Below are 27551 nucleotides of genomic sequence, written 5' to 3' on the forward strand. Positions count from 1 at the left end.
CCACACACACGTTGCGGTGTGTTAACTCGGAAATTTAGAGTGACACGTTAAACGGAGAACTTATGAAAGATGAAAAGTATATAAGGGACCAAAGTTGAAAGTTAAAAAAAGTGTTGAGATTAAATCGTAAAAGATGAAAAGCAAATATTATATATCATGTTAGATGAAAGGCAAATGTTTTTCACATGACCACGAGCCTGTGTGTAAAATCGAGAAAAAAATAACTAAGTCGATCTCTGACTCGCACGTAGCGACAGACCAATAGGCACGCAATAGATGAAAAAAACGTTGAACCTCACACACACGTTGCGGTGTGTTAACTCGGAAATTTAGAGTGACACGTTAAACGGAGAACTTATGAAAGATGAAACGTATATAAGGGATCAACGTTGAAAGTTAAAAAAAGTGTTGAGATTAAATTGTAAAAGATGAAAAGCTTAGGGTTGAAAGTAAAAAAAATTTAAAAGGGTTAAATTGCAAAAGATGAAAACTTTTGTATTAGAAGTAAAAAAATAAAATTTATCAAAAGGGGTTAAAATACCAAAGATTGAAACTTTAGACTTAAGTTGTTAAAGATTGAAACTTTAGAGTTAAAAAAGAAATCAAAGAAATCAATTTCAGATTATGAAAACAAAAGAGATAAATAGATTTAGTTAAATTGATGTTTAATATTATTATTATTTAATATTTAATAAAAGAGATAAATAGAAAAATAAGGATGAGAAATTACCAGAGAATGACACGTGTCCAAAAAGGATTTTTGTTTATTAGTATAGAAAGATTTAATAGAAAAGAAAATTTGAAAAATAAGATGAGAAAATACCAAAGAAGAATGACACGTGTCAAAAAAAAATTTAATTTATTAATATAGGAAGATTTATATACATGAATGATCAACTTATTTTTTGTTATTTATATTTATCATTAATTTTGCATATTTTAGATATATCAAACCTTTTATAATGATAATGATACGTTATTAATAACATAAAATTGTTTATAAGGTAGAATGTTAAGAAAAAAATATATTTCGAAATCTCAATAAAATTTTTGTATTAAAAATTTATGTGTATACCAGACACCTAACAGGTTATTACCCGATATATACCGAACGGCATTGATCCGAGTATGGGACATAGCTTTACAAAAAAATAAAAATAAAAAAAAAATTGAATACGTCGACGCATTAATTGATTTGTTCTCAATGGTTCTGGCATAAATTTCATTGAAAACAAAGTTGTATTCAAAATATATTGTTTTTTCGGGTATCGTAAGTTACAGCGAGTGGCGGTGCCGTACCAGCGTTGTAATGAACCTAACTGATTCCGACCGAGCAACATTGATATCAGGACTAGCGAAATTTGGTACCAGTATTTGTTTTTATTGTTTTTAATCGGCGCAAAAAACGTGTCAACGTCTTTAATTTTACACTTATTGTGACTTTATTTTTGGGTCTTCTCATTCGGTTGTTATACCGAGTGTCGGAACCATGAAGATACCAACGAACCGAACCGATACTGACTAAATTCCCACCACAATGTATGGGAAAAAAAAACATTAATTATATAGTATTTTACGTGTTTGGTGAAGAGTAAAATAATAGTTATTATTATTATTATTATTATAACTAATTTTGAGCATATATTGTTTTTCTTTTATATCTATTATGATCTGATAATTATAAATTCTGAGTATATTGTTGCAACATGCCTATTTTTTTTATCTACTTCTAGATATCAGTTTGTTCAAAACGATGTGATTAGTAATGTACAAACAATCAAAGCAAAATTGTACATGTTATCAAAACTATCTTACATTTATTTTATTATTTTTGTATAAAGTGACATACATTTACGCTTTTCATTATTCTAATAATATAACGTAGTACTTTATTAAACTCCAATTGGAACATGTCCATTTTTATCTAAGTTTAAATTAATGTTTTTCTTAAAATTGACCGGGTCGTTTTACTTTTTTGTTTTTACCGGACGAACCGAACCGATAATGGCCGAACAAGTTTGGTACCAATTAGTGCTATATATAATGTTGAATATACCGTTACGAAATGCTTATTTCTCTCTACATTTTGATAAAAGTTGTGTACGACGTTATGGTATTTTTTTTATTGACATTCTTGTATAAAATTCGTTGAAAACTGAGTTGTATTCAAACTAAAATGTATTTTTTGGTATCGTAAATGTTGATAACGTACTGATGCTTTAACGAATCGAACAGATTCCTAACGAATGATATCGGTATTATCGGAACCGGTACTTGTTTTCATTTTAATGGTTTTCGATTGATGTAAAACACACGTAAATATACTTTTGGCATCTCGCAGCTATACTAGAATACTAGTACCATACAAATCATGTAAGAAACAGAACTGATAACGGCCGAATTCCCCGTAAACCCATACTGGGAATTTTGACTAGTAATGTAATAAATCATGGATCATAGTGAAAGATAAAAAGTAACAATTATATTATTTTATAACCAGTTTATATAAATATTAATTTGCAACATTTTGTTGCAATTGATGTTGTACATGCTGCTCAAGTGTTGTAGCAGTTTTGTGTGTGAGGTCATGTTATCGGTTGATTTGAGCGGTGAATGACTATACACGTGTCATGCCTTTAGCACCCCCTCATATGAAAACTCTCTGCATCATCACCCTTTTCACTTTACTCCCACACACAAAAAGAAACTCGGGAGAGAAAGGGATCAGAATAAACTTCGGCCGCCTGCGTTAGCCTCTGAGTAGGCAAATTGCACATGAGCTTCCTCATTTCCTGGAAGGCCACTTCAGCCTCTGGACTCCAACGATACTTGCTCGTTTTCAAACAATCCTTTGGGACTTTCATAAAAGGGAGTGTCTTGTCAACAACTTTCAATAAGAAGCGATTGAGTGCGACCAATCTTCCGTTTAACTGTTGAATGTCCTTGAGGAACCTTGGGGATCTCATCTCCACAACCACTTACGTTTTTTTCTAGATTGGCTCTGATCCCTCCTTTGGTCACCACTACCCCCAAGAACCTTCCCTATTCTACTCCAAAATAGCACTTCCCTCGATTCAACTTCATATTTACTTCCTGCATGGTTCTGATGGTTTCTGCCACATCTTCTAGCATAGCAGCCTCTGTGAGGCTCTTAATGACGATGTCGTCCACGTAGACGTCAAGGTTTCGCCCCAATTGGTCCTTGAACAACGTGTTCATGAACCTCTGGTAGGTCGCTCCCCCGTTCTTGAGCCCGAATGACATCTTGGTGTAAAAGAAGGTCCCCTCATTCGTTACGAATGTCATCTTCTCCTCGTCTTTCAGGGACCTCTAGATATGGTGGTACCCTTTGTATGCGTCCAAGAAACACTTTAAGGGGTACTGGGCCAGCGAGTCTACCTACACGTCAATCTCGGGTAGGGGATAACAGTCCTTTGGGCATGCCTTGTTTAGGTCATTGTAGTCCACACACATTCTCAACCCCCCCCCATCTTTTTTTACTTACCACCGCTAGGTTTGCGACCCAGGTAAGATACCTGACTTCTTTCACAATGCCCACCCTGAGGAGCTTCTTGGGTTCCTCACATGCTGCTCTCCTCTTATCCGGTCCCATAATTCGTTTCTTTTGTTTGACAGGTTTTACCCAACTATGGGTGTTGAGCCGATGCTCCATTAAACTCCGGGGTATGCCGCACATGTCCCCGTGTTGAAATGCCAAGACGTCTATATTGAAGAGCAATAACTCCTTGATGGCACTTTAAATTTGTCACTTATATGTGCACCCATTCTTACAACTTATTCCGGGAATCTTTCATTTAAAACACATTCCCCTATCCCTTCCTCCTGGTATTTCTTTCCAGTTCCTCCTTCTGAGACTGATGATATTACTTCGTTGGAGGACTTTACCCAAGCGAGCCCTCCAGGGGTTTGGAATACTAGGGTTCCATGAGGAGTTGAAGCTTGTGCTTGAAGGTCCCCAATTCCCGACCTCCCCAATATGGCGTTGTACTTCGAGGGTGATCTGATTACAATAAATACCAGCTCTATGGTTCTTACCCTGTCACCCACACCCATTGTGAATGGGAGCCTTATCTTCCCTAAAGGGTGTGAAAACACTGTTGTTGAAGCCTACAAGGGGTATGGAGTCTTCCTCCAGTCTGTCCCTTATATCTCTGTCAAACATGAGGAAGCAATCCTCATATATCACTTCTACCCCACTTCCCCCGTCTACGTGTATTCGTGCTACTCTATGTCCCGCTATCGTAGCTGAAATGTTGAGGAGGAGCCTCTGGACCTCGTGTTCCTCTAGGTGGGGCATGAGTATAGGTGCTTTCTAGCAATCTGGGGGTCCCAACACTTTGGCTTTGAAACTCCGGGTAGAACTGTATTCCTCTATCCTTCTAATCATGTCTACGAAACCCCTTTTTGGCTCTTCTACCTTCGTATCCTTCCCATTCCTGTCCCCTCATTCTTTTTTCTTTTATCAAATGGGTCAGCTTCCCTGTTTTAACTGCCAGTTCAATCTCTCTCTTCAAGTACATGTAATTGTCTGTCTTGTGACCACACCCCTTATGGAATTCACAATATTCATTCGGGTAGGCCTTTGGTCCGGGCTTTAGGGGAGGGGGTCTTGGGAAGGAGTTTTTGACTCTTTCAGTGGCCAGTATTTCACGCGGCGTCTTGGTCAAAGGGGTGAAACTGTCATAGGAAAGGGTTGGTCCCCTTCCCCCGGCTTATAAGGGGAGAAGGTGGGTCTAGACCTGTGATGCTGAATTTTATTATAAAGAGGTCTCTTGGAGTAAAGGTTTCCTTTCTTTTGTAGTTGGGGAGTGGGGTTGATCCTCCGGGATCCAGCATCCAGCTCCTTGGCCTTGTTGCTGGTGTCCTTTCCCCTGATGAAGGCCCTGACCTTGTCCATGAGGCCATCAAATATCTCAGGGAACTCCTCCCCTAACTTTTCACATATCTGAGTAGGTTTTTATCCATTGATGAAGCTTCTTATCTTCATGACCTCAGGGACTCCCTTTGTGTTCATGTTCTCCTTGATGAACCTCTCCATGTACTGATCTACCCGTTCGTTGTCCCTTTGATGGATATGCATGATCTCAATAGGGTTCTTCACCACCTTCCACTACTGGTTGAATTTCCTGAGGAACCTCTCGTATAGATTCTCGTAGATATCTATGCTTCCTGCCGGAAGATTATCAAACCAAAGACGGGCTCCTTTGGTTAACGTTTGCACAAACATGTGACAACAGGTGGGCAAAGACCATCTGCCAACCTGACCAGCTCCCCTGAAGGCATGGAGATGGTCCTCTAGGTCCTTGGTTCCATCATACCTATCCACGTTACTAGGTGGTTTAAGCTTTGGAGGCAAAGGTGCCTCGGCAATTCGTCTAGTAAACTTTGAGACTTCTGCAAGGTCCTTGGGCAGGTAGGGCTTATCCAGTGTATTGTTACCCTCATTCCCATCATCCTTGTGGTCTCCTTTGTCACCTCCCTTCTCTTCCATTATCACAACTTTTTCTTCAGAAGTCATTTATTTGAATACTGCCATGAAGGTCACTAAAGGGTCTAGGTTGGTACCCCCATCGTGAGAAGAAGTGTTACCATCATTTTGGGGTGTATCAAAAGGAGCCTTAGACCGTAAACTTTACAGTCTTTCCATTTTTTCCAAATCGTCAATATGTCTTCGTAGCTCATCCTTGTGTCTGGACACAAACTCTGATGTGATATCGCTCTTATTGGATGGTGGTTCTGGGTCGTTGATGGCTTCGAACTCACCGGTGATATCCTCGACAGTGACTTGCTTCTCTGCTATCTGAGTTACCTTTGAAATCTTAGAGTTGGGAGGTGGCGGGGCCATCATTATGTGGATCATCTTTGAAAGAAAACCCTTCTAAGCATAAGTGTTCTTGTTGGGATATCTCTGTTGATAGAGGTCCCATGGATGGCGCCAATGTCGAATCCCCTAACTCCGGTAGAGATTGAAGAGACTCGTCAACGCTCAGAGGGATCTTCCTTCAAGTCTACAAAATAGAGCACCATTAGCCTCGTCACGGAGGGCCCCGGAGGAGGGATCTATGACAAAGCTCCGGCGTGAGAATAAGTAAATTTACCGGAGACAAAAGGTAATTCCGGCATGATGGTGTTGCCGGAATATTTGGTGTGAATCCTAGATTCCGAGTATTCAATATGATTGAGAGAATGTTCGGAGTTAATGTGCTTGTGTGAGTAAATGCTAGGGTTGTTCAATAGTGTAAGATGAGGATGGCTTATATAGAAGAAACCACTTATTAGCAGGGTGGAGATTACAAGGTGATCTAACGGTTCCCTGTCAAACAGAAGGGATCCTTGCAGCGCCCCTATACGTGTCCCTTTTCTATCGGAGAGATGATCTCCGCTATTAATGAGGCATGTACTTTCCTCGTACTTCTCCGGCGTCCATACTCTCTCTTCTTGCAGACATTAAACGGCCTTGCAGGGGAGAAGACATGATGGACGTGCCTGTTCCCGCCTCTTTCTCATGTAACTTATTAAGGAATGGTAGTTGGGTCCGGTAAGGAGCCCAATTGGAGCAGTTCAGACAGGAAGCCTGGTCAAGGGCCCTCGTCGACTGAGTTTTTAACTCTGTTTATGTTTTATCAAGCAAACATTTTGGTTAAAGTAGAAATTAAATCGAAACTTTTAGCATTTGTGCTATTACTTTTAAATTGATCATAAAATTACTCCTTACATGGTTCGACAACAAACTTTCAGCAACATTATAACATTTTCAAGAAAACATTGTATATATTGCACCTTCCCATTAAAAATCAATAGACAAAACGTTTATGAAACTTTATAAAATGGATAACTATTAGAAAATTCTAAAAATTGAGGAAAGGTGTTTTTTTTTTTTTTTTTTTTTTTTTTTTTTTTTTTATAACGAAATATTTGTAGAAATTTGAAAGGGTAAACATAATGGTTAATAAAAATTGATTTTTATGTACTTTTCTTAAATTGAATAGCATACAAAAGAAAATGCTCTTTTTACATGAGTTTATTACATTTTTTTTGTGTTAAAGTGACATCCACATTAATAAATTATGATATCATAAACGACATTGTCTTGAGTGTCCACCACATTTACATTTACACTGATAAATTAAGGGTAACTTATTTTCTGGTAAAACTTCTAGATTTTACCAACCAACATGATTATGGTACCAAATCATAGATTATTTTGTACCCGTTTTCTCTCATCTGATGAAAGGGTTGTTCAAGTTGCAATAGATACATACCCATCCTCATTCTGGTTTCTTCTTTGACTAACAACAAAAACAGAAGCACAAATTGCCAATCCAGACACAACTACACCCCAAAAGAAGAACGGTGTTTTTAATTCTTCATGAATCTGCATAGGAAAAATTCAAAAAATCTATAGATTACAAAAGCATATATGATCATTGAAATTCATGTTATTATCATTGAAATTCATGTTAATTTGAAATTGAGAAGCTGTAAGTTTGACTTTAAAGTAAAATTCAATCGTGTTTTTTAGGGAAATGAGAGTATAAGGTGGCGTTGATAGCTGAAAGATAAAAGAGTACATGCACTAATCGGTCTTTGTCCCGATTGCTGAGTGTTATGTGCCTTATGTCCAAGGCTTGATGCAAAACTACTATCGAGCCGGGGGTCTCACTGGAAATGAGAATATAAGGTGGCGTTGATAGCTGAAAGACAAAAGAGTACATGCACTAATCGGTCTTTGTCCCGATTGCTGAGTGTTATGTGCCTTATGTCCAAGGCTTGATGCAAAACTACTATCGAGCCGGGGGTCTCACTGAAAGCAGACTCTCTATTCCTACAGGGTAGAGGTAAGGCTGTCTACAACCCGTGGCTAGAGTAAAGTATGGATATCCGAATTTTCTATGTTGTTCTCAATGTTTCAATATCCATAGAAACTTATGGAATAAAAGCCCATGAAATAATGAAACACTAATTAGAAGTATCTTAGATTAGCCTAGAAATATCCCTGTAAATACAATGTGTTATTATATGAATTATGCATATAATTAATAGATTAATAGACTAAGCGGTTTTTCTCAAGTCACCTCAAAACTTCTTCTCATATTCCTTGCTAACTTTATATAATGAAGTAGAGTAGAGAAAACCATTAACGTTAATGCTGACCCATTACAAGGACAAACAAAAGCTGTCATAGTTATCATTGGAGAATTGGAAAAATAACCAACTTATCTTTGCTAAAAAACAAAGAACGGATTCAAGGTTGTACTTTGCATGGTGTTTTTCCATAAAGAAGGAATGTCCCCTTTCCCATGCACCAACTTTTTATGTATCCTCGATGGGGATAAAGTGACATTGTCAACATAGAGAGGGGATCTAAAAGAAATGAGAATATTGGATTTTAATAATCCTAACTATTCGTCGTTGGCCGTTAACAGTCCCAACTTCAAAAATAACCACCGGTAGTCCCAACTATTGACATATTGGCCATCAATGGACCTTGACTAACAGAACCCTAACGTCCTTAGTCTCCGGTCGTCGGAAAATCGTTTTTGGCCAAAAAAAGGTTTCTAAATGTCCGATCTAAGGTTACAAAGAGGTGGTTTTTGGCCAGGAAAATGTTTCTAAAGGTCCGATCTAAGGTTACAAAGAGGTTTGGAACGAAAATGTTGAGTTTTCCGAACAAAAAGTTGAGTTTACTAGCCAAAAAGAAGTTTTTTGGCGAAAAAAGGAGTTTTCCGGCGACTTCAATAATTGAGGTTTTTACTAGAAAACTGTTCCTAAAGGTCCGTAATAAGGTTACAACGAGGTTTGGGACGAAAATGATTAGTTTTCTGGCCAAAAATGAATTTTCCGGCCAAAAACGTTTTTCCGGCGACCGGAGACTAACAACATTAGGTTTCTGTTAGTCAGGGTCCATTGGAGGCCAATATGTTAATAGTTGGGACTGCCACTGGTTATTTTTAAAGTTGAGACTGTTGGCGGCCAACGACAAATAGTTGAGATTATTAAAATCCAATATTCCAAAGAAAAGTAAAAACCCTATTAGTCGTCTGATTTATTAAATTGATACAACACAAAATGTAAATCAGGTATGAGTTGTAACAAACAATTTATTGAATTCATTACAACACAAGTCTAGGCATCCTCTATATATAGCTAAGGAGGATCCTGATAACAACTAACAAACCAACCTACCAACAACTGTAACAAACTACAACGGTCAATATTTACTCATACAATACAGTACACTCTAATATGCCCCCTCATGCTAAACGAGGAGCATCCACATGAAGCTTGGACCGTAGACTGTCAAAACGAACACCAGAGAATTATTTGGTTAAAATATCAGGAATTTGAAATGTAGTGGGAACATACCGAACATATAAAGTACCACCCAAAACCATATCGCGAATAAAATGCAAGTCAATCTCCAAGTGTTTGGTGAGCTGATGAAACACCGGATTGACTGCAAGATATGTAGCTCCAATATTGTCACACCAAAGAGATGGTGGACTAGTCATATATGTAACTCATGTAATATAGATGTAATCAATCGTAACACAACAGCTGTACGAGCAAGCGTTCGGTACTTAGGCTCTGTACTCGACTTAGCAACTGTATGCTGTTTTTTGGAACTCCAACTGATAAGGTTAGGCCTACGAAAGACAAAATAACCTATGGTAGAACGTCGACATCGGGATATCCAGCCCAGTCAGCATCACTATAAGCATGTAAATCAACACAAGTAGACCGACGTATATATAACCCATGAGAAATGGTACCCTTAAGATACCGCAAAATCTGCTTGACAATGACCCACTGTCGATTAGTAGGTGTAGGTGTCTGAAGGAACTGTGAAACCTTACTGACTACGTAAGAAGTCTCTGGTTGTGTCAACAAGATGTTGTAATGCACCAACCGTGCTCCGATACATAGTAGGGTCAGATAAAGGATCACCGGTATATCAAGAAAGTTGTAACCAGAAAAGACAGAAGTAGATAATGGTCGACGATCAGCAAGACCAGTGCACTATAGTAAATCAAGTATGTAGCGCTGCTGAGATAAATGTAAAACATCCTCAAAAAATGTGGCCTGAATACCCAGAAAATATGACAGTTGTCCCAAATTCTTGAGCGTAAACTGAGAATGTAAGCGCTAACAAAAATCAAAAGAGCTCGCAGTAATAATGATGTTATCAACATAGATCATGCCATAACAAAGTATCGAATCCCGATTGTAACAAAGAGATATACATCTGAAAGACACCGGGTAAAACCATAAGTAAGTAGAGTGGTGGATAGCTTGGAAAACCAAGCTCTAGGAGCCTGCTTTAGGCCATAAAGAGCCTTTTGCAGGCGACAAACATAATGTGGTCCAGATGAGTCAACAAAGTCTGAGGGCTGAGTCATGTACACAGTCTCAGAAAGATCCCCATGTAAAACCTCATTGTTGACATCAACTTGACGAATAGACTATCATCGAGAGAAAGAGACTGAAAGAACTAGGTGAATAATAGTAGGTTTGACCACAGGACTTAAAGTCTCAGTGTTGTCAATAGCCTTCGTTTGATGAAAGCCCTTGGTAACAAGCCGGACTTTGTAACTACTCTCTAATCCATCAGGATTATGTTTAATCCTATAAACCCACTTACAACCAACAATGTTGGCGTCAGTAGGAGCCTAAACCAGACGCCAAGTCTGGTTGGCATGAAGAGCATCAATCTCAGCACGCATCGCATCCTACCAAACAGAGTACTGTTGAGCCTGTCGAAAGGTGGAAGGCTCAGTGGGGGAGTAGTAGAGACATGAAAAAGAACATGACCGGTGTATTTTATTGTATGAGTATATGTAGGCAGTCGTTGGAGTTCTGTTACAGTTGTTGGTAGGTTGGTGTATTATTTGCTATCAGGATCCTCCCTGGCTATATATATACAGGATGCCTATACTTGTATTGTAATGAATTTAATAGATTATTTGTTACATTGATGTAAAAAAAATAGCAGATCTGAGATATCACAGAGCTGTGAAGAAATAAAATCAACAGAGAAGAAGAAGAACAAAGCAAATGGAAAGACCAAAGGTGATCGAAAAATTTGGAGATCTGGCCGGAATTTATGAAGATCTGACAAGAAAAGTAACAAGATCATCTATGAGTTCTGATACCATGTAAAACAGGTATGAGCTGTAACAAACATTATTAAATTCATTATATATAAGTCTAGGCATCCTATAAAAAGGAACCTTTTACATGGAAGTAATAAAATGCAGAATGCTATTAATAGACCAACCAAGGCAAGCACATCTACAATGATAGATGAAGTCCTTTAAGAATTCAAAAATGCCACCCAATGGAGTTTCCCAAGAGATTCCCACCTTATTGGGAAGGTGGACCAAGGTTTAAGCCACCATTTGAGACCTGATATCGAATGGAGATTAACTGGGATCAATGAACTTTATCCCAATCAATATCAATGGGGGTTTGGTGTCGGTTTGGGATCCGGATGGAATTGGTTAATTTTTGATACCGTAGGACTGATGTAATTGTCTTTGTGTTTCTGTCGTTTTTTGTTTTTCCTGTTTTGTTTCCCAGTTTCTAGCTGACTCTTTATATATATATATATATATATATATATATATATATATATATATATATATATATATATATAAAGTGATTTGCCGTTCAAAAAAAAAAAATTTGCAAATCATTTATTCAAGAACCCAAGGAGCTCTTCGATTTCTGTTACATTGTTTATTAAAAACCACTTTAGGTTTGTAAGTAAGAAAATGCTAAATATTTGTTACGTTTTTTTACTTTTGAGGTGTAACACCCTAAAAAAAACGGGTTTGGTAACCAAACCATGTTAAGTTAATGATGGGTAAAATAACGTGAGTGGTGAAAATTTACCCGGTAAATATTAGGATTTAAGTAAATAAATCTAAGATTAATTAAAAAGAGGACAAATACTTTGAGAAAACAAAGTATATAAAAGGCCCGAGTTAACGGGACTTAAAATATAACGAGTTATAATTTCCCGAACCTATTAAGTTAACTAGGAATAATTAACCTAGTTAGTAGTATGTGGTTAAATGATAAATGGTGAGTAGTAGCTTCAATTTATCAAGATAAAAACATGAGGGACTAATGTTGTCAAGTGGGGAACTTATATTGATTAAAAATAAGAAATAACACACAACACACACACTGAGAGTGTGTATGTGTGCGTGTAATCGTCCAGGAACAAGAGAGAAAGGGGTGTAACCCTAGTTTATCAAAATTCAACAAATTGAAGGGTGAATTAGAGCCAAATCGTATGCATGAACACATAAAAACGATCACCAAGCTTAGGAGATCATAAGGTATGTCAAATTTTTGATATTTATGAAGTTGAGATTCTTGGTGAACTTATGAAAAATCAAAATTTAAGCTAGAATGATTGATGTTTTGGTGAAACTAGGATGAATCCATGTTTAGGAACGAACCCTAGTCAATAAATTTATGAATTGGTGTTCATAATTAAGAATTTCCTAATCACCCACTTAGGTGTTAAATGGGTTTTGTAGGAAGAGGAAGAACACTAGAGTTTTGATTATGAAATGGATGTTGTTTGAATTCCATGAAGTGAATTTAGGATTGTTATGTATGCTAGATATAATGAAATTAAGAATGATGTTAAACTTGCTAGGAATAACTAGTTATGAACTAGTTTATAAATATGTAAAAAAATTATGCCCACTAGGTGTTTGTTAAAATGCCTAAGTGAAATTGCGCGACTACTCGGTTGAAAGTAGAATTTGATTTGATTAGGCATCCGTAGGAATGCCTAATAACATGATAAGAAAGGGTTTCATTTATAGATGAAAACCAGTAAATGTTGTCTATTGAATAATGTGTTTTTGATAATTGATTAGATTGCTTAAAAGAGTTATTGAACGCAAATTTGCGTTTTGTATGATTGAGGGTAAATGACCTTTATAAGTCAAATTAACCAATGATGAAGTCGAATGGTATTTTTGACATAGAATTCATAAGATGGAATGGTCGTATGTGATAATGACTAATCTAACCGTCTTACGAATTATGATAGTTTGACTCTTGACAAGCTAGATGGAGGCTTGGGAATGAAGCGGGTCAAACGGAGCCACAAATATGATAGTTTGGTCAAAAGCCTCAAAGCAAGTCTTTTGTAAAAATTTCTAAACCGAAGATTAGAATACGGAACAAGTAGTTTATGACATTAAATCCACCACAAATATTGTTGTGGTGGAAAACAAGTAGAAATCATAGTGTGGAAATAAGGTGCAAGCAAAGAATGAGCGAAGTTAAGTGTAACGCGCATAAATCCCTTAACGGGTCAATTAGGTTGAAAATGTAGATTGCTTAAAGATAAGAATTTGTTATTCCGGATGTCGGATTTTAACTCCATGTGATGGAGAACCAATTTACGAGCACATAGGAAAAAGAATCACGTAAATCGGGTTTCTAAATCAAAAGTTACGTATGTTTAAAGTTGATTTTGGTTAAAAAAAAAAATAGAGCTGGGAATACGTAGCAGCAATCCAGAAATCCTTCTGTCAAAAATAAGGTGTCACGTCGCGCGACACCCAACTGGATTGATCGTCGCGTAGCGCGACAGTGGTCGCGACCCGCGACGTAATTTGGGCGACTTGGTCGCGGCCCGCGAGGGCCTAAAAAGCTGGCAAATTGTTGCTTGATTGTTCGTTTTGATATTCGGACGAGCTTATATATATGTTATAAATGTAACATAACTAAAATCATTTCATGTTTACGAAATGTAGGTACATCTTGGATGCCGAATGATAATCAAGCCCATCGAAAAACCGAACACAAGCAAAATACAAGCTTCCGCACGGCGTTTCGTTGTCATTTTAAACGATGAACTTAATTATATTATGTTGTAAACTTTTAAGTTGAAAAGTTTTAAATTACTCGTATTTTCTACGGATCCTTAATCTTAATTACATGTTTATTTTTGTTATATACACGAAAACCTTTAAAATAATAGTAAGGGTGTTACATGAGGCCGAAGGAGTTAAATTCTAAAGAACAAGTTTTACAATTGAAGAATCAAAGGTAGCAAAATGTTGGATAGTCAACAAAATGTTGGTTGACCAGTAAGTAACTGAATGTAGCAACATTCATTTACAATGGGAACAAAATGCATATTTCTTATTCACTAGTATAAATAGGCATGTAAAGCATTTTTTTTTCAGTAGACTTAACTTTTCACCATTTCCATCGAATACTTTGTAAGCATTTTGCTAGTGAATGAAGATTGTTATTTACACCGTGTGTATACCAATTTTTTCTATATCAATTCCATAGGTTTAGAATTCATTTACTTGTTCAATTCATTCAAAAATATGGGGTTTACGGGACCAACAATATTTTTCCATGTTGGATCATCAAGCATGCTACTACCAAGTAAGGATAGTAACCGAAAGGAGATTTTGCAAAAGTTGCACTGTTGATAGACTTACTCAAAAGAGCCAAAGCTTCTAATTGGGATGGGAATTGTCAAGTTTGTATTTTAAGAATTAAAGTCGAGATTGAAAGCACATGACAAAACCTAGGCATTTGAGCTGAACATGGACGCCTTAGATTTTGTGATTGTCGGAGTACTGATGCTTGAGGGCTATTTAATCACGTTTGATAGTCCAAAGTAGAACGAGCTTGTAAATATATATTTAAGATAAAGGTATAACCATCATGTATTGTTTACAGAAATGGACGCAAGGATCCAAACTTGTCATCTACAAAAAAATGTCACCTTTAGCTATTTCCAGACGCAAAAACTTTAAGTCCCAAGCAAGCTAGATGACAAGACTTCCTTTTGGAACTCACTCACATCTTGGAGAAGAAGCCTAGAAAGGCCACCACGGTAGAAGGTGCTTCTAATCGCAAGGCCAGATTTCCTGCCATAACTCGAACAACATTCAGTTTCCTTGAACAAAATCAAGGAAAGTTTAAACCAAGAACCCTTTGCTAAACATCTGACCGTGTTGGGTTGAGATCGGATAACTTGTCGATTTTGGAAAACTGGAGATCTGTATGTATCAAAGAAGAACAGGTCTTGTTGCTTAAGTGTCATAGGGTGACCTTAGGCAAAAAATATGGAGCGTCGTGATTTTAAATGGGCCAAACATCCATAAAAATAAAGGACTTCAAACTATTGTCAACACTGAAAGTTCACTGGGAGGGAATATGGATGGACTTAATCACATGTCTACCAAAATTCGAAAGATGTAGGAGCATAATCGTGGTGGTTAATTGGTTTTCCAAGTACGAAACCATTATACCACACGTACGAAACTATTATACCACACAACTAGTGTTACCGTGGACGAGATAACTAGACTACCCTTTAAGGATTGTGGACGAGTTTTGCCACTCGTAGTAAGCAATTGAGACATTTGCTTCATAGGATGTGTCTGGATGAAATTGTTCAAGATCATGGGAACCAACATAAACTTTTCTATGAGCTTTCACCCAAATCTTATGGAAATGTAAACATGTAAATGATTTGTTGGAACTATACCTTCAACATTACATAAGTTAATACCACCATGATTGGTCCAAAATCTATGGCGCAAATCCGTTATAATGTGCAAGGTGGCGAAGACACTAGAAAAGGTCCTTTCAAGTTGGTGACAAGTGATAACCACCAACTTTGAAATGCCTTGGATTCAATATTATTACGGTATATTCTAGTTGATTTTGAATCTATAAATAAATTACATAAACATGTAGACTTAGCTTCAGATTCTCTCGATAAAGCGAGTGAGAGGAGGAAGAAATTTTATACAACAAATGAGGCATCCTAAGATATAAAGAATAATTTCTGGTTAGGAAGTCGAGGATACTTTACGGATGTTCAGGGACCAATTCCAAAAGTATCATGAATGGGGCACAATGAGGATGTCGTGAATTTAGCTTGGGAGTGTCAAAGTGTGCCTAAATTTGAAGTTATTGGTTAAAGATTTTAATTTCTAGCCCGTTTTAATGCTTTTAAGGTCCTTCGATAATTCTGCTAAAAGACCACCGTAAATAATCAAGATATATTCTTAGAAATATCTTAGATTACTCTAGAGATATCCTTATAAATATCATGAATTATTATATAGATTATTCTATAATCGTGATTTCTTCAAATCACCTTAAAGCTTCTTGTAATCGTCCTTGTAAATTATAAAGTTCTTAAGCAATCTAGAAAGCACTCTTGCGTTAGAAATCATGAGTCCCTTTGATAATCATTAGAATTATTAACGCTTATTAGTGAAAGGGTAATATTAGTGAGAGACTAAGAGCCGCATTGATTATTGAAGGAATAACTCGGTGACGAAAAAGGTATCAACTAGGTAAGATGAAAACATATAAGTAAAAATATTTCTTTTTGGTATCAGTCAAGGAGATCCCTTTATTTGTTGTGAAGTGTATACATTCCAATTTCCATGTCAATTGTTTTAAGATAAATTAATCCATTAAACGTAATCAATTTCTTGGAAAATGTGTAACGAAGAAATGGTAGAGATCTTACTTGAACCGGTTCATTGAAATTGAAAGAAGTGTTTGCAATAAGAATGTAAAAGTGCCCCATAACTCCAGTGTGGCGCTTTTCATTGCTGTAATTAGACTCCACTGTTAATGCTTCACCTTTAGCTATTCTCATAGTACCCGGTTCAGGATAACATGTGGACCTTCCAACAATGTAACCAGCTTCATCTCCCGCACTCATTCCATGCCCGTATATAGGTGCTGACGAGCAAATGATCCGTCCATCCTTAATTAAATTAACAGTTTTTTTTTCTGCTTCAAAATGTATTTCTAGATACTTAAAGATACATATTTAGATTTAAAACCCGAATATTTACCTCACCGTATAGAGCAGAACCTTTTCCACCAATATGTTGGTGAGCAACAGCATAAACCACATCACCCTCAATAGGGAGAATCATAATTGACCTCTTGGTGCTGGTAAAGTCATGAGTATCAACTCCAGTGGTAGATTTTTCAATATCATACTCGATCTGTGCATCAATAGTTTAATCATCAACCAAGATCATAGAAAGTTTAAAAGTTTTACTACAAAGGTGTTGAAAATTGCTACGTTATATGACTATGATGAGAGATCATGAGTATTTATTTACAAAGATAACAAAAATTACTAAATTTTAAAAGATAAATTGTTGAATTTTCTTTATGAGTGTCAAAACATGGAAACCATATACAACAAATGCTTCAAAATATTACTCACAGGTTATGTCAAAATAGGTAATTAAACTGTCTACCAAGTTAACAAAAAGCTTCAAAATTTCACCAATAGGTGTTTGATTCCATTAAGTTTATGTGAAATAAACAAGTTTATGTGAAATATGTTAGAATTTCAGATTTCTGAATATTAGGGTTTGTATGAATGATGAAGATGGTTCATAAGAATGTGACTTGATAGATTGAAAAAAATTTCGATGTACAGGAACATATATACCGAATACCATACACGGTGATAACCGCCCCTTTTCTAACTTATACTAAGTCTAATAATAATAATAATACTATCTAGCTTAAAACAATATACATATATTTATATCTAACACCCTCCCGTAAGCTAGATCATTTCAGATTTATGTGCAGCAGATCCTTCAAACGCAAGAAGTCCTTTGGTTGTAAAGCTTTTGTCATGATATCTGCCATTTGAGCTTTCGTTGCACAAAATATAACCGCTACTTCCCTTTTCTTGATCAAAAGTCCCTAATGAAATGGTACTTGACTCTTATATGCTTACTTTTGCCATGATATACAGGATCTCTTGCCAAGCAGATGGTTGACTTGTTATCATAAAATATTGGAATGGAGTAGCTTTGTTTCCCTTCTAGATCGTCTAGAATCCCTTTAATCCATAATGCTTGACACCCCGTTAAAGATAAAGCCATGTACTCTGCTTCAGTTGAGGACAGAGCTACTACCTTTTGTTTCTTGGATTGCCATGATATGGGACCTGAACCTAAATGAAATATATATCCAGAGGTGCTCTTGCTATCATCTATGTTCCCAGCATAATCGCTATCACTGAATCCCACTAGTTGTTTCTTTCCTCCTTTCGAGTATGTAATTCCTTGCTCCTGAGTCCCTTTGATATATTTCAGTATGCGTTTTGCTGCTTCCCAATGACTTTTCTTTGGATTTTCCATAAACCTACTTATTTTGCTTACTGCAAACATAATATCTGGTCTTGTGTTGGTTAAATACATTAAGCTTCCGACTAGACTACGGTATACCCCCTCATCAACAAAATCCTCTGGATCATCTTTAGATAATTTTAAACCATACTCCATTGGTGTGGAAACCGTGTTACATGATGCCATTCGGAACTTTTCTAGAAGGCTTCTCATGTACTTCTTTTGTGAGAGAATGACATTTCCATTCTCATAAGTTACTTCTACTCCAAGGAAATAATGCAGACGCCCCATATCTGTCATTTCGAATTCCTTTTTCATTGATTCCTTGAATTCCGAAATCAATCTCATCGAACTGCTTGCTAGAATTAAGTCATCTACATACAAGCATATTACTAATTTTCCTTCATCGGTGTCCTTGATGTAAAGTGTATGTTCATAGATACACTTCTTAAACTTGTTTTGAACAAAATAAGCATCTATTCGACTATACCATGCTCTTGGGGCTTGTTTTAAGCCATATAGAGCACGTTTAGGTGACATACCTTTTTCTCTTCTCCTTTTTTAACGTAGCCTTGAGGTTGTTCAATATAAACTTGCTCCTCTAGTTTACCATTTAAGAAAGCTGTTTTTACGTCCATTTGGTGAAGGTGCCATCCATGATGAGCTGCAAGAGCCAATACTAATCTAACTGTTTCAAATCTGATTACAGGAGCAAAAACTTCTTGATATTCTATCCCGTATTTCTGCTTATATCCCTTCACTACTAATCTGGCCTTATATTTGTTTACGTTCCCTTTTTCATCATACTTTTCTTATATATCCACTTTACACCAATAGGTTTTTGGTGTATTGGAGGATCTACAAGTTCCCAAGTTTGATTCTTGTGAATCGACTCGATTTCCTTATCCATTGCTTCTGTCTATCTTGAGTCCTTGCTGGCTTCCTCATATGAAGTTGGATCAGCACTCGCATAGAGAACGAAATTTACAGTTTGACTTTCATTGTATTTCTGTTGCACTTCTTCCTCAGTCAATTCTCTAGAATTTTGATAAATGCTGTTGAGGCTTTTAGTGCGAATGACTTCATTTTCTGAATCTGATGATGATACGTTATTTTCGTGCTCCTGTAAGTGATCAGCCATTGATGATTCCTCGTTTTGAGGACTACTGTTCTCTATCGGATTTAATTCTTCGTTCGCATGTGGTGATAACATACTTTGCTCTGATTGTTCTTGTGACACAGGCTCACCTTGGATACTTCCAGAATTATTTTGAGCTTGAGTCTGACTTTCTTCATCATCGGTTACAACGAACGGTACATCATTTGTTTCAGAGTTTGTGACCCATCTTTTGTTTTCATCAAATACTACATCTCGGCTGACAATGATCTTATTCGTTTATGGATTATATAGTTTATAACCTTTGCTGCGTTCACTATATCCAACGAAGACAGTTTTTTCTGTTTTCTTATTCAGCTTATCACGACGTTGTTTAGGTATATGAACATAGGCTAAGCAGCCGAATACTCTAAGATGCTCTACATTGGGTTTGCTTCCATTCCATGCTTCATAGGGAGTCATATTAGGCCGAGTCTTGGTCAATGTTCGATTTAAAATATAGGTAGCACATGCTATGGCTTCTGCCCAATAACAATCTGATAACTATTTGGCATTCATCATACTTCTGCTTAGTTCCATCAATGTTCTATTTTTTCTTTCGGCCATTCCGTTTTGTTGCGGAGAATAGCTATTTGTGAGTTGATGTCGTATTCCATTTAATTTCAGATATTCTTGAAATGCATTGCTACAATACTCTCCACCTCGATCTGATCTTAGTGTTTTAACTAGGTAATCAGATTGTCTTTCATTCAAGGCTTTAAAAGTTTTGAAATAATTTAAAGCTTCTGACTTGTATTTTAGAAAGTATACCCAAGTTTTTCTTGTGCAATCATCGATAAAGGTGATAAAATACCTGCATCCTCCTATTGATCCAGTCCTTATTGGCCCACATATGTCTGAGTGTACGAGTTGTAATGGTTTGCTAGCTTGCCACGTTGATTTCTTTGGAAATACCTTCCTTGTTTGCTTTCCTAAGATGCATCCCTCACATATATTTTCTTGTTTCATGATTTTGGGTAATCCGAAAACAAGACCTTTGTTCTACATGTTGATTAGTGTATCCATATTAACGTGGCCATATCGTTTGTGCCACAAAGCTGATGTGCATTTTGTTGTCATTGTCATTGCAAAATTTATGTCACTACCGAGACGTAGGGGGAACATTTTATTACTCGTCATCCTAATGTCTCCGATAACTTCACTTTCAGCATCTTTTATAATACATCGGTCTTTTTGGAACAAAATTGTATACCCTTTATTTATCAGTTGCCCCACACTTAAAAGATTGTGCTTTAAACCTTCCACGTAAAATACGTTTGGTATTTTCCGAGTTTTTCCTTTGATAGAGACAGACACTTCTCCACTGCCGATTACTTCCAGTCTCTTGTCGTCTCCTGTCCTCACTTCCTTTTTTAATGATTCATCCAGATTGATGAATAAATTCCTGCTTCCTGTCATGTGATTACTGCAGCCGCTGTCGAGATACCAGCAATCATCCTTGACTGCTTCTTCCATATTGAAGATCATGAACATTGTATCTTCATGTTCATCACTCTCATCGTCTTTATGTATTAAGACGTTGTCCGGTTTCTCATTCTCATCTTTCCTTTGACAGAATTTGGCTCTATGTCCGAACCTTTGACAGTTATAACATCTGATGTTATTCCAGTTTCGACCCTTCCCTTTACTCCGCTGCTTTCCTGCACCGTCATTCCGAGTCTGCTTGTATCTATCTTGGATAGAATTTTGTACTTGGAATGCGTGTTCAATCGGAGTATCATCATATCGCTTTAATCTCAGTTCATGAGATTGAAGAATTCCCATCAATTCTTCAGTCGAAACATCCCGTAAGTCTTTCGTTTCCTCTATTGTAATCACCACCGACTCATAATTTCGAGTCAAACTACGCAGGATCTTTTCTACTATCTTTTGTTCACTAATATTATCTTCATTCATACGTAATTGATTTACTATTAACACTGTTCTATTGAAATATTCTTCGATTGATTCCCCCTCTTTCATCCTAAGTGCATCAAAATCACTACGAAGAGATTGAAGTTTAATGGTTTTTACCCTACTTTCTCCTCTGTAGGATTTGTGCAAGATGTCCCATGCCTCTTTTGATGTCTTTGTAAGTGCAATCCGCTCAAATATTGTTTCGTTTACTGATTGAAAATGATGTGCAGCGCTCGTTTATCCTTCTTGATCGAGTCTCTGTATGTTGCAGTCGCCTCCTTGGTGGGATTTGTACCCAGTTCCTTGATTCCTTCATCGATGATGTTCCACAGATCTTACGATTCAAATAAGACTTTGATTTGAATGTGCCAGTGGTAATAATTCTGACCGGTGAGTTTGGGAATCTGTGTTTGAATTCCTTGTGCCTGATTCATATTGATTGTTTTGGACTTGCAATTTCACGGATTCGATCGATGTGGCTCTGATACCACTTTGTTAGAATTTCAGATTTCTGAATATTAGGGTTTGTGTGAATGATGAAGATGGTTCATAAGAATATGACTTGATAGATTGAAAAAAATTTCGATGTACAGGAACATATATACCGAATACCATACACGGTGATAACCGCCCCTTTTCTAACTTATACTAAGTCTAATAATAATAATAATAATAATAATAATAATAATAATAATAATAATAATAATAATAATAATAATAATAATAATAATATCTAGCTTAAAACAATATACATATATTTATATCTAACAAAATAAACACTAAACACTATTTAAATAATAAAAAAAATAAAACTCCAGTAAAAAGATTTTAATTTTGAGTTATTTACCAAGATCAAAAGTCTTCAGATATTTAATAAAAAAGATATAGTACATGTATCCCACCCCATTATTGGTGAATGCACCCTCTTTCACTACTAAATCATTTGTTGTACTGTTTGGTTGAAAGCATCATAGTACCTTGCTATGGTGCTTTCAATTTGATTGAATAAAAGGTTCAGTTTGCCATTCATTAAAAATTTGTTTCATCTTTCTACTTAACTCAATAGGGGTGTAATTAAGCATTGGTACATTTAGCCAACCCCATAAAAAATAACTTGCAAATCATTAATTTTTGTGTACTTTAGTGCTAATAAATCATTCCTTTCATCTCTTTACTTTAACTCAATATATAGATATATACATTTTGCTAACACTTTAAAAAATAACTTACAAGGCAATCATGGATTCCTGTGTACTGCCAAGGATCAGTGACATCTAATATAAAGATTTGAACAGGTACTATGAAGTCACTCCAGTCAACCCACTTAACGGTGTACCTTAAGTAAAGGTTTCTTTCAATACTTTTAATCCCATTTTTCAATTTGCATTGTGTTCCATCATAGCAACAATGTATTCCTCCCACATAATCCGGCTTTAACGGCTGGCCATATTCGTCTTCCGTCACATTATACAAGTCACATCTGCATTCAATTCCCAAACATAAAACTATATAATAAGTAATTTGTCATCGTACTCCTCCACTAAAAACATCAAATTTTAAGTTGTGTTTTTTAATGTGTAAAGAGGAGTATATTACTATATTTTTTAGCGTGTAAAAGGAAAAATATTACTGATATGACAAGTTGAACATAGGACGTGCAACAGATAAAAGGCGGAGAGAGGGTGGGGTATGTAATCAGAACCCATTGAAACCAAATCTATCAAAATTACTACCTGCACTCGGTACATCCCATTGCATCTACTGTGCCCCGAGTGTCGATTGCATGGATATTAAACAGCCATTTCTCCTCATATCCTGCAGGAACTTCTAGTGGATTACCAACTTCGATTCCATAAGGATCAGGAATGTTAGTGGATGTTTTTCTTGTTTCGGATCCTAATCCAAAAAACTGGGAAAGACCATGATCGCATAATCCAGCATTCCCAGCAATAATTATATCTGGCCCAAGATTGACATTGAACTCAACATCCTTACGATGGTAGTATCTTAGTGTAATCCAGTGGTGGAGATAGGTTTCTTGAAGAGAAACAGGGTCACCCGCTTCATCAACAACTTCAGCATTGAAACTTTTTATAGCAATATGACCTTTTGGGAACTCGATGTCATAATAGTATTTCTTTGAAACTGAACCCGGATGTTGGGGTATTTTAGGTGATAAATACACCATGGATTTTAGCTCATTTTTCTGGGCTTCTAAATTTTGAACACATATTGCCAATAAAGAAATAGCTAAAAGGAAAGCTAGGCCTTTACCAGGAGGCATCGTTGATCCCTTGCTTCACTTAATCTGTAGAAAAGTAAATAATGGTCCACTTTTGTCAAACAGCACAAGTTTTGTATTGCATGTAAAGTTATATATGTGTATGTATGGCCGTTGTCAAAGGAAACTGATTTTCCGTAATAAAATGTTCGTTTATATAGTAAAAGTTTCTTAAAATGTCATATGTCAATTTGAAAAAAATGATGGAACTTGATTAAAAGTCTAACAATTGTAACTTTTTTTTTCGTCCTAATAGTTTAGCAATCTAAAAAATTGTTATTGGCTCAGTCTTAGCCATTGATTTGTCTTGACCAACAGTGTAGATTACTTCATATTCTTCACATGATTTGTAATATTTGTATTGGAAGCGTCTCATATATGTGTGTGTATGTATGCATGTATATGTATATATACACACAAATATTTATGATGTTTTTAAATTTCTATGTTTTATTCCCAAATAGATACACAAGAACAGGTTAAACAAACAACCAAGATCATGTACGATCAATAGATCTAATGCTTCAACGTTGTCATCAAGAAAACCAAAGTACTTTACTACTTCTTGAATAAACAATAGAAAGCACCGTGTAAGAAAGTTGGAGATGGCGCGGAAAAATAAACTACTATACTAAGCTACCACATAGTTTAAGAAATTATTTGTTTTTCATTTATTCACAACCTATATGAATTGATCGATCAAACTACAAAAAATTTACGAATAATCATCAAGAATAACGAAAGAACAAAAGCATAACCTGAAGTGAAACACCAAGTGGGTTGTGGCTACAACTAGTAAGGAGGTTTGATTTATACAAGTTGAAGGTGTACGTTGTTCATTGAACAGCGACTGGTGTACGTTCTGCATGTGTACCATTAAAGAGATAACTGAAGTAGTCAAGATCCAAACGATATTCAAATCTCATAGCTCGCATTAATGGTTGCATGGCCTGTTGTTGTCAAAATCCCAACGACATTTAGATTTCATAGCTCGCATTAAAGATGGCATGCTCTTGTGTATAACAAGATATTTCTTTAATAGTACTATATGTTGTCAAAAATTACAATTCAGGTTATTTAGTTTTAATAAATATTTGTTGTGTCGAGAACGTATTACTAATATGGTTATAAAATATAAATGCACGTAATGTGTTAAAAGTTAGGTTTGCTCATGAATCATATTTAGTTATAAACTAGAATTAAACGTTTCTATGTACTCTGAGAAGGAGAACTAACAAAAACATGGATTAAAATGTTATCAAATTTTATTAAACGTTACTATATAGGGGAGCGTTATCTTGAGAACGCTAAATATTGTGAGAACCATGAGAACGAATAAGAAAACCAATAAAAACCAATTTTTTTAATGCAAATCCCATTGTAATTAAAATACAACTTCAAAAAAAGAATTTACAACATCAAATAATTCGTTTCTTCTCTCAAAATCACTTTTATTAGAATTTTTACACATGTGTAAATATAAAAATTTACACATGTATAGATGACAAACTTACACATGTGTAAATTATCTTTATTTACGAACTCACGTAAATTTAAACATATAAATGAAATATATAACATTGTATTCGAATGATAATGATAAGTGTAAAAAGAAATTTTGAATTTGAATTGTTTTTGGCAAAGTTCTCGTGGTTTTTTGATTCGTTCTCACGGTTCTCGTGATATTTAGTTTTCTCATTTTAACCCTCCTCTATCCCCGTGTATTACACGGGTTGAGTAAATAAATTTATATCCTAAATAATAAAACATTATATCTTTAAAAACATTCTTTATTGCACGGGTTGAATAAATATAATTTTATATATTAAATAATAAAAAGTTATATATATAAGAACCATATTGTACGGGTTGATTTAATGTAATTTTATATACCAAATAAAAAAATTATATCTTTAAAACCACATGTATTACACGGGTTGAATAAATGTAATATTGTTTACCAAATAATAAAATAATACATCTCTAAAAAACCCTCATTTATTACACGAGTTAAATAAATGTAATTTTATATACCAAATAATTAATAAAAAAGTTAGTAAATATAATTTTGTATAGTGAAAATAAAAATATTTAATATATTAATACAAAGTTTGGTTTTCGTGATAAATAATTTGTTTTATTTAAAATGTTTTAAATTAACAATTTACAATTTCGGTTATTAGAAAAATAGAAGAATGGTATTCGAAATTTAAAGTAGGATAAAATTTAATATTAGCTCATCATTCATTTATTTATTTAATTAATATAAAATAAGTTTGGAAGTGAGACGAGAAAATCATAAAATAAATACCTACAATGAATGACATGTGTCACACATTAATATTTTATTATATAGTATAGTATAGATAAAAATTTAGATTGATATAAATAGATTATTTTGTTCTAGCAAAATTTGTTAACGAATTCTCAATAAATTTAACCCATTATTTAAAACTCCGTAAATGTATAAATGATAAATAATATTAGTTAGAGTAAATTACTATTTTGGCCCCTGTGGTTATATCACTTTTACCATTTTAGCCTAATTTTTTTAACATCTGAGCCCCCATTAAATGTTAGGGGCCAAAAGGGTTAGAAAAAAGACGTTAGGGGCCAAAAAGATTAGAAAAAAAAACGTTGGGGGTTCAGATGTTAAAAATTCTTTTTGGGCTAAAAAAGTAAAAGTGATATAACCACAGGGCCAAAATCGTAATTTACTCTATTAGTTAAATAAATAATATTATTAATGAGAAGGAGATTAAATAAAATAATAATTATCCATAAGAAATTAAACTAAATAATATTTAGTAGGAGGATTATATATAATTAATTAGAAAAGATTAAACTAAAATAATACTTATCTATAAAACATCCCCTAATATGAAGACAAGTGTCCCAAAAATGGTTTCTTTTAATATAGTATAGATATATGTATATGTATATGTATATGCTTAATAAATCAGAGAGCATCCTTGGAACTTGTATTCTAGGTTTACTAACAAAAAATAAAAATAAAGTGGGTGAAAAAGGGTGGCTTGAGGGACTCAAACCTGGCTTTCCAGAAAACCACTATAATTATATTACCACCATACCTCGCTGATGTTAATAGTAAACAATCTCTTAGTATATTTAATATACAAACTTTCTTTATATATACATTTATAGAAGAAAGAAAATCGGAGGCCCTATTTTTTTGTGGCCCTATGTCTGAGGCTTGCCTAGTTGTACTAATGGGCCGGCCCTGCTTATGATGCTCTTCGTCCATGTTTTTAGGGTTTCTATGTTTGTTAATGTTCATTATGACATTATTAGCTTGAACCATTTCTAGCCCGCATATGACACTTTGGGTTTTCCCGAGCAACCTTATTATATAATACCGTTATATATACCTTTAAATGAAAATCTCTGCTTTCTGTTAGTTCTTTTGTGTTATATGTATTATGTGTATATATGTATGTGTGCTAAATTTGTGACTCGAAACCACTGATGTGCTACTCGAAACCTGCCAACACACTTCAGGAGTCGAGACTAGCATGGTTGCGACTTGAGATCTCCTGATCTCGACTCGAGACCCGACTCGAGATCTCAGGGTTTTGACTCAAGCGTGCACTACTTGAGACCCCTTGTTCGCAACTCGAGACCGCATGGTTGCAACTCGAGACCTCTTGGTCTCGAATCGAGACTACCTGGTTTCGACTAGACGATTTAACTTAGTTATTGGTCCGCATTGTGTGATGCCATGTTATGGACTGTGTGCCACTGTTCGTGTTTAACTGCTACTGTTCAGGTGTTAGGACAGGCCCAATAACGTATAGGGTGCTAGGGTGACATGCATGCTATATGATTAGATACGTGTAGGATATACGTGACTTATCTGTATCCAAACCTGACCTATACTGGTAACCATATTAGGACGTGGTTGACCAGCATACTTGACCAAGTAAACTGTCTGCCGAGCAACCCGAGGTGAGTTCATAACTTTTACTAAAAG

The 27551-nt window shown here is 35.6% G+C and overlaps 1 protein-coding gene across 2 annotated transcripts; it reads right to left on the reverse strand.

Moving 5' to 3' along the window:
- Window positions 1–7086: 7086 nt before the first annotated feature.
- Window positions 7087–24434, reverse strand: LOC110927512. 2 transcript variants are annotated; one of them, XM_022171099.2, is made up of 6 exons: window positions 24319–24434; window positions 23013–23587; window positions 22510–22759; window positions 16902–17057; window positions 16568–16810; window positions 7087–7396 (listed from the first exon to the last, which is right to left on the reverse strand). In XM_022171099.2, exons 2-6 carry the CDS (start codon window positions 23561–23563, stop codon window positions 7262–7264), a joined length of 1335 nt encoding a protein of 444 aa, XP_022026791.1. In that variant the 5' UTR covers window positions 23564–23587; window positions 24319–24434; the 3' UTR covers window positions 7087–7261. The 2 variants fall into 2 exon arrangements, with proteins under 2 accessions (XP_022026791.1, XP_035834753.1); XM_035978860.1 differs by lacking the exon at window positions 24319–24434 and having other exon boundaries at window positions 23013–23627.
- Between the last annotated feature and the right edge of the window lie 3117 nt (window positions 24435–27551).

This window comes from Helianthus annuus, chromosome 1 (genome assembly GCF_002127325.2).
Source record: "Helianthus annuus cultivar XRQ/B chromosome 1, HanXRQr2.0-SUNRISE, whole genome shotgun sequence".
NCBI lineage: Eukaryota > Viridiplantae > Streptophyta > Magnoliopsida > Asterales > Asteraceae > Helianthus > Helianthus annuus.

Coding starts and splice junctions, on each gene's coding strand:
- LOC110927512 (XM_022171099.2), bottom strand. CDS start 23,563: ATGCCTCCTGGTAAAGGCCTAGCTTTCCTTTTAGCTATTTCTTTATTG. Junction 17,058..22,509: donor CAGGAATCCATGATTGCCTT/GTAAGTTATTTT, acceptor ATTGATGCACAG/ATCGAGTATGATATTGAAAA. Junction 16,811..16,901: donor GTTCTGCTCTATACGGTGAG/GTAAATATTCGG, acceptor AATTTAATTAAG/GATGGACGGATCATTTGCTC.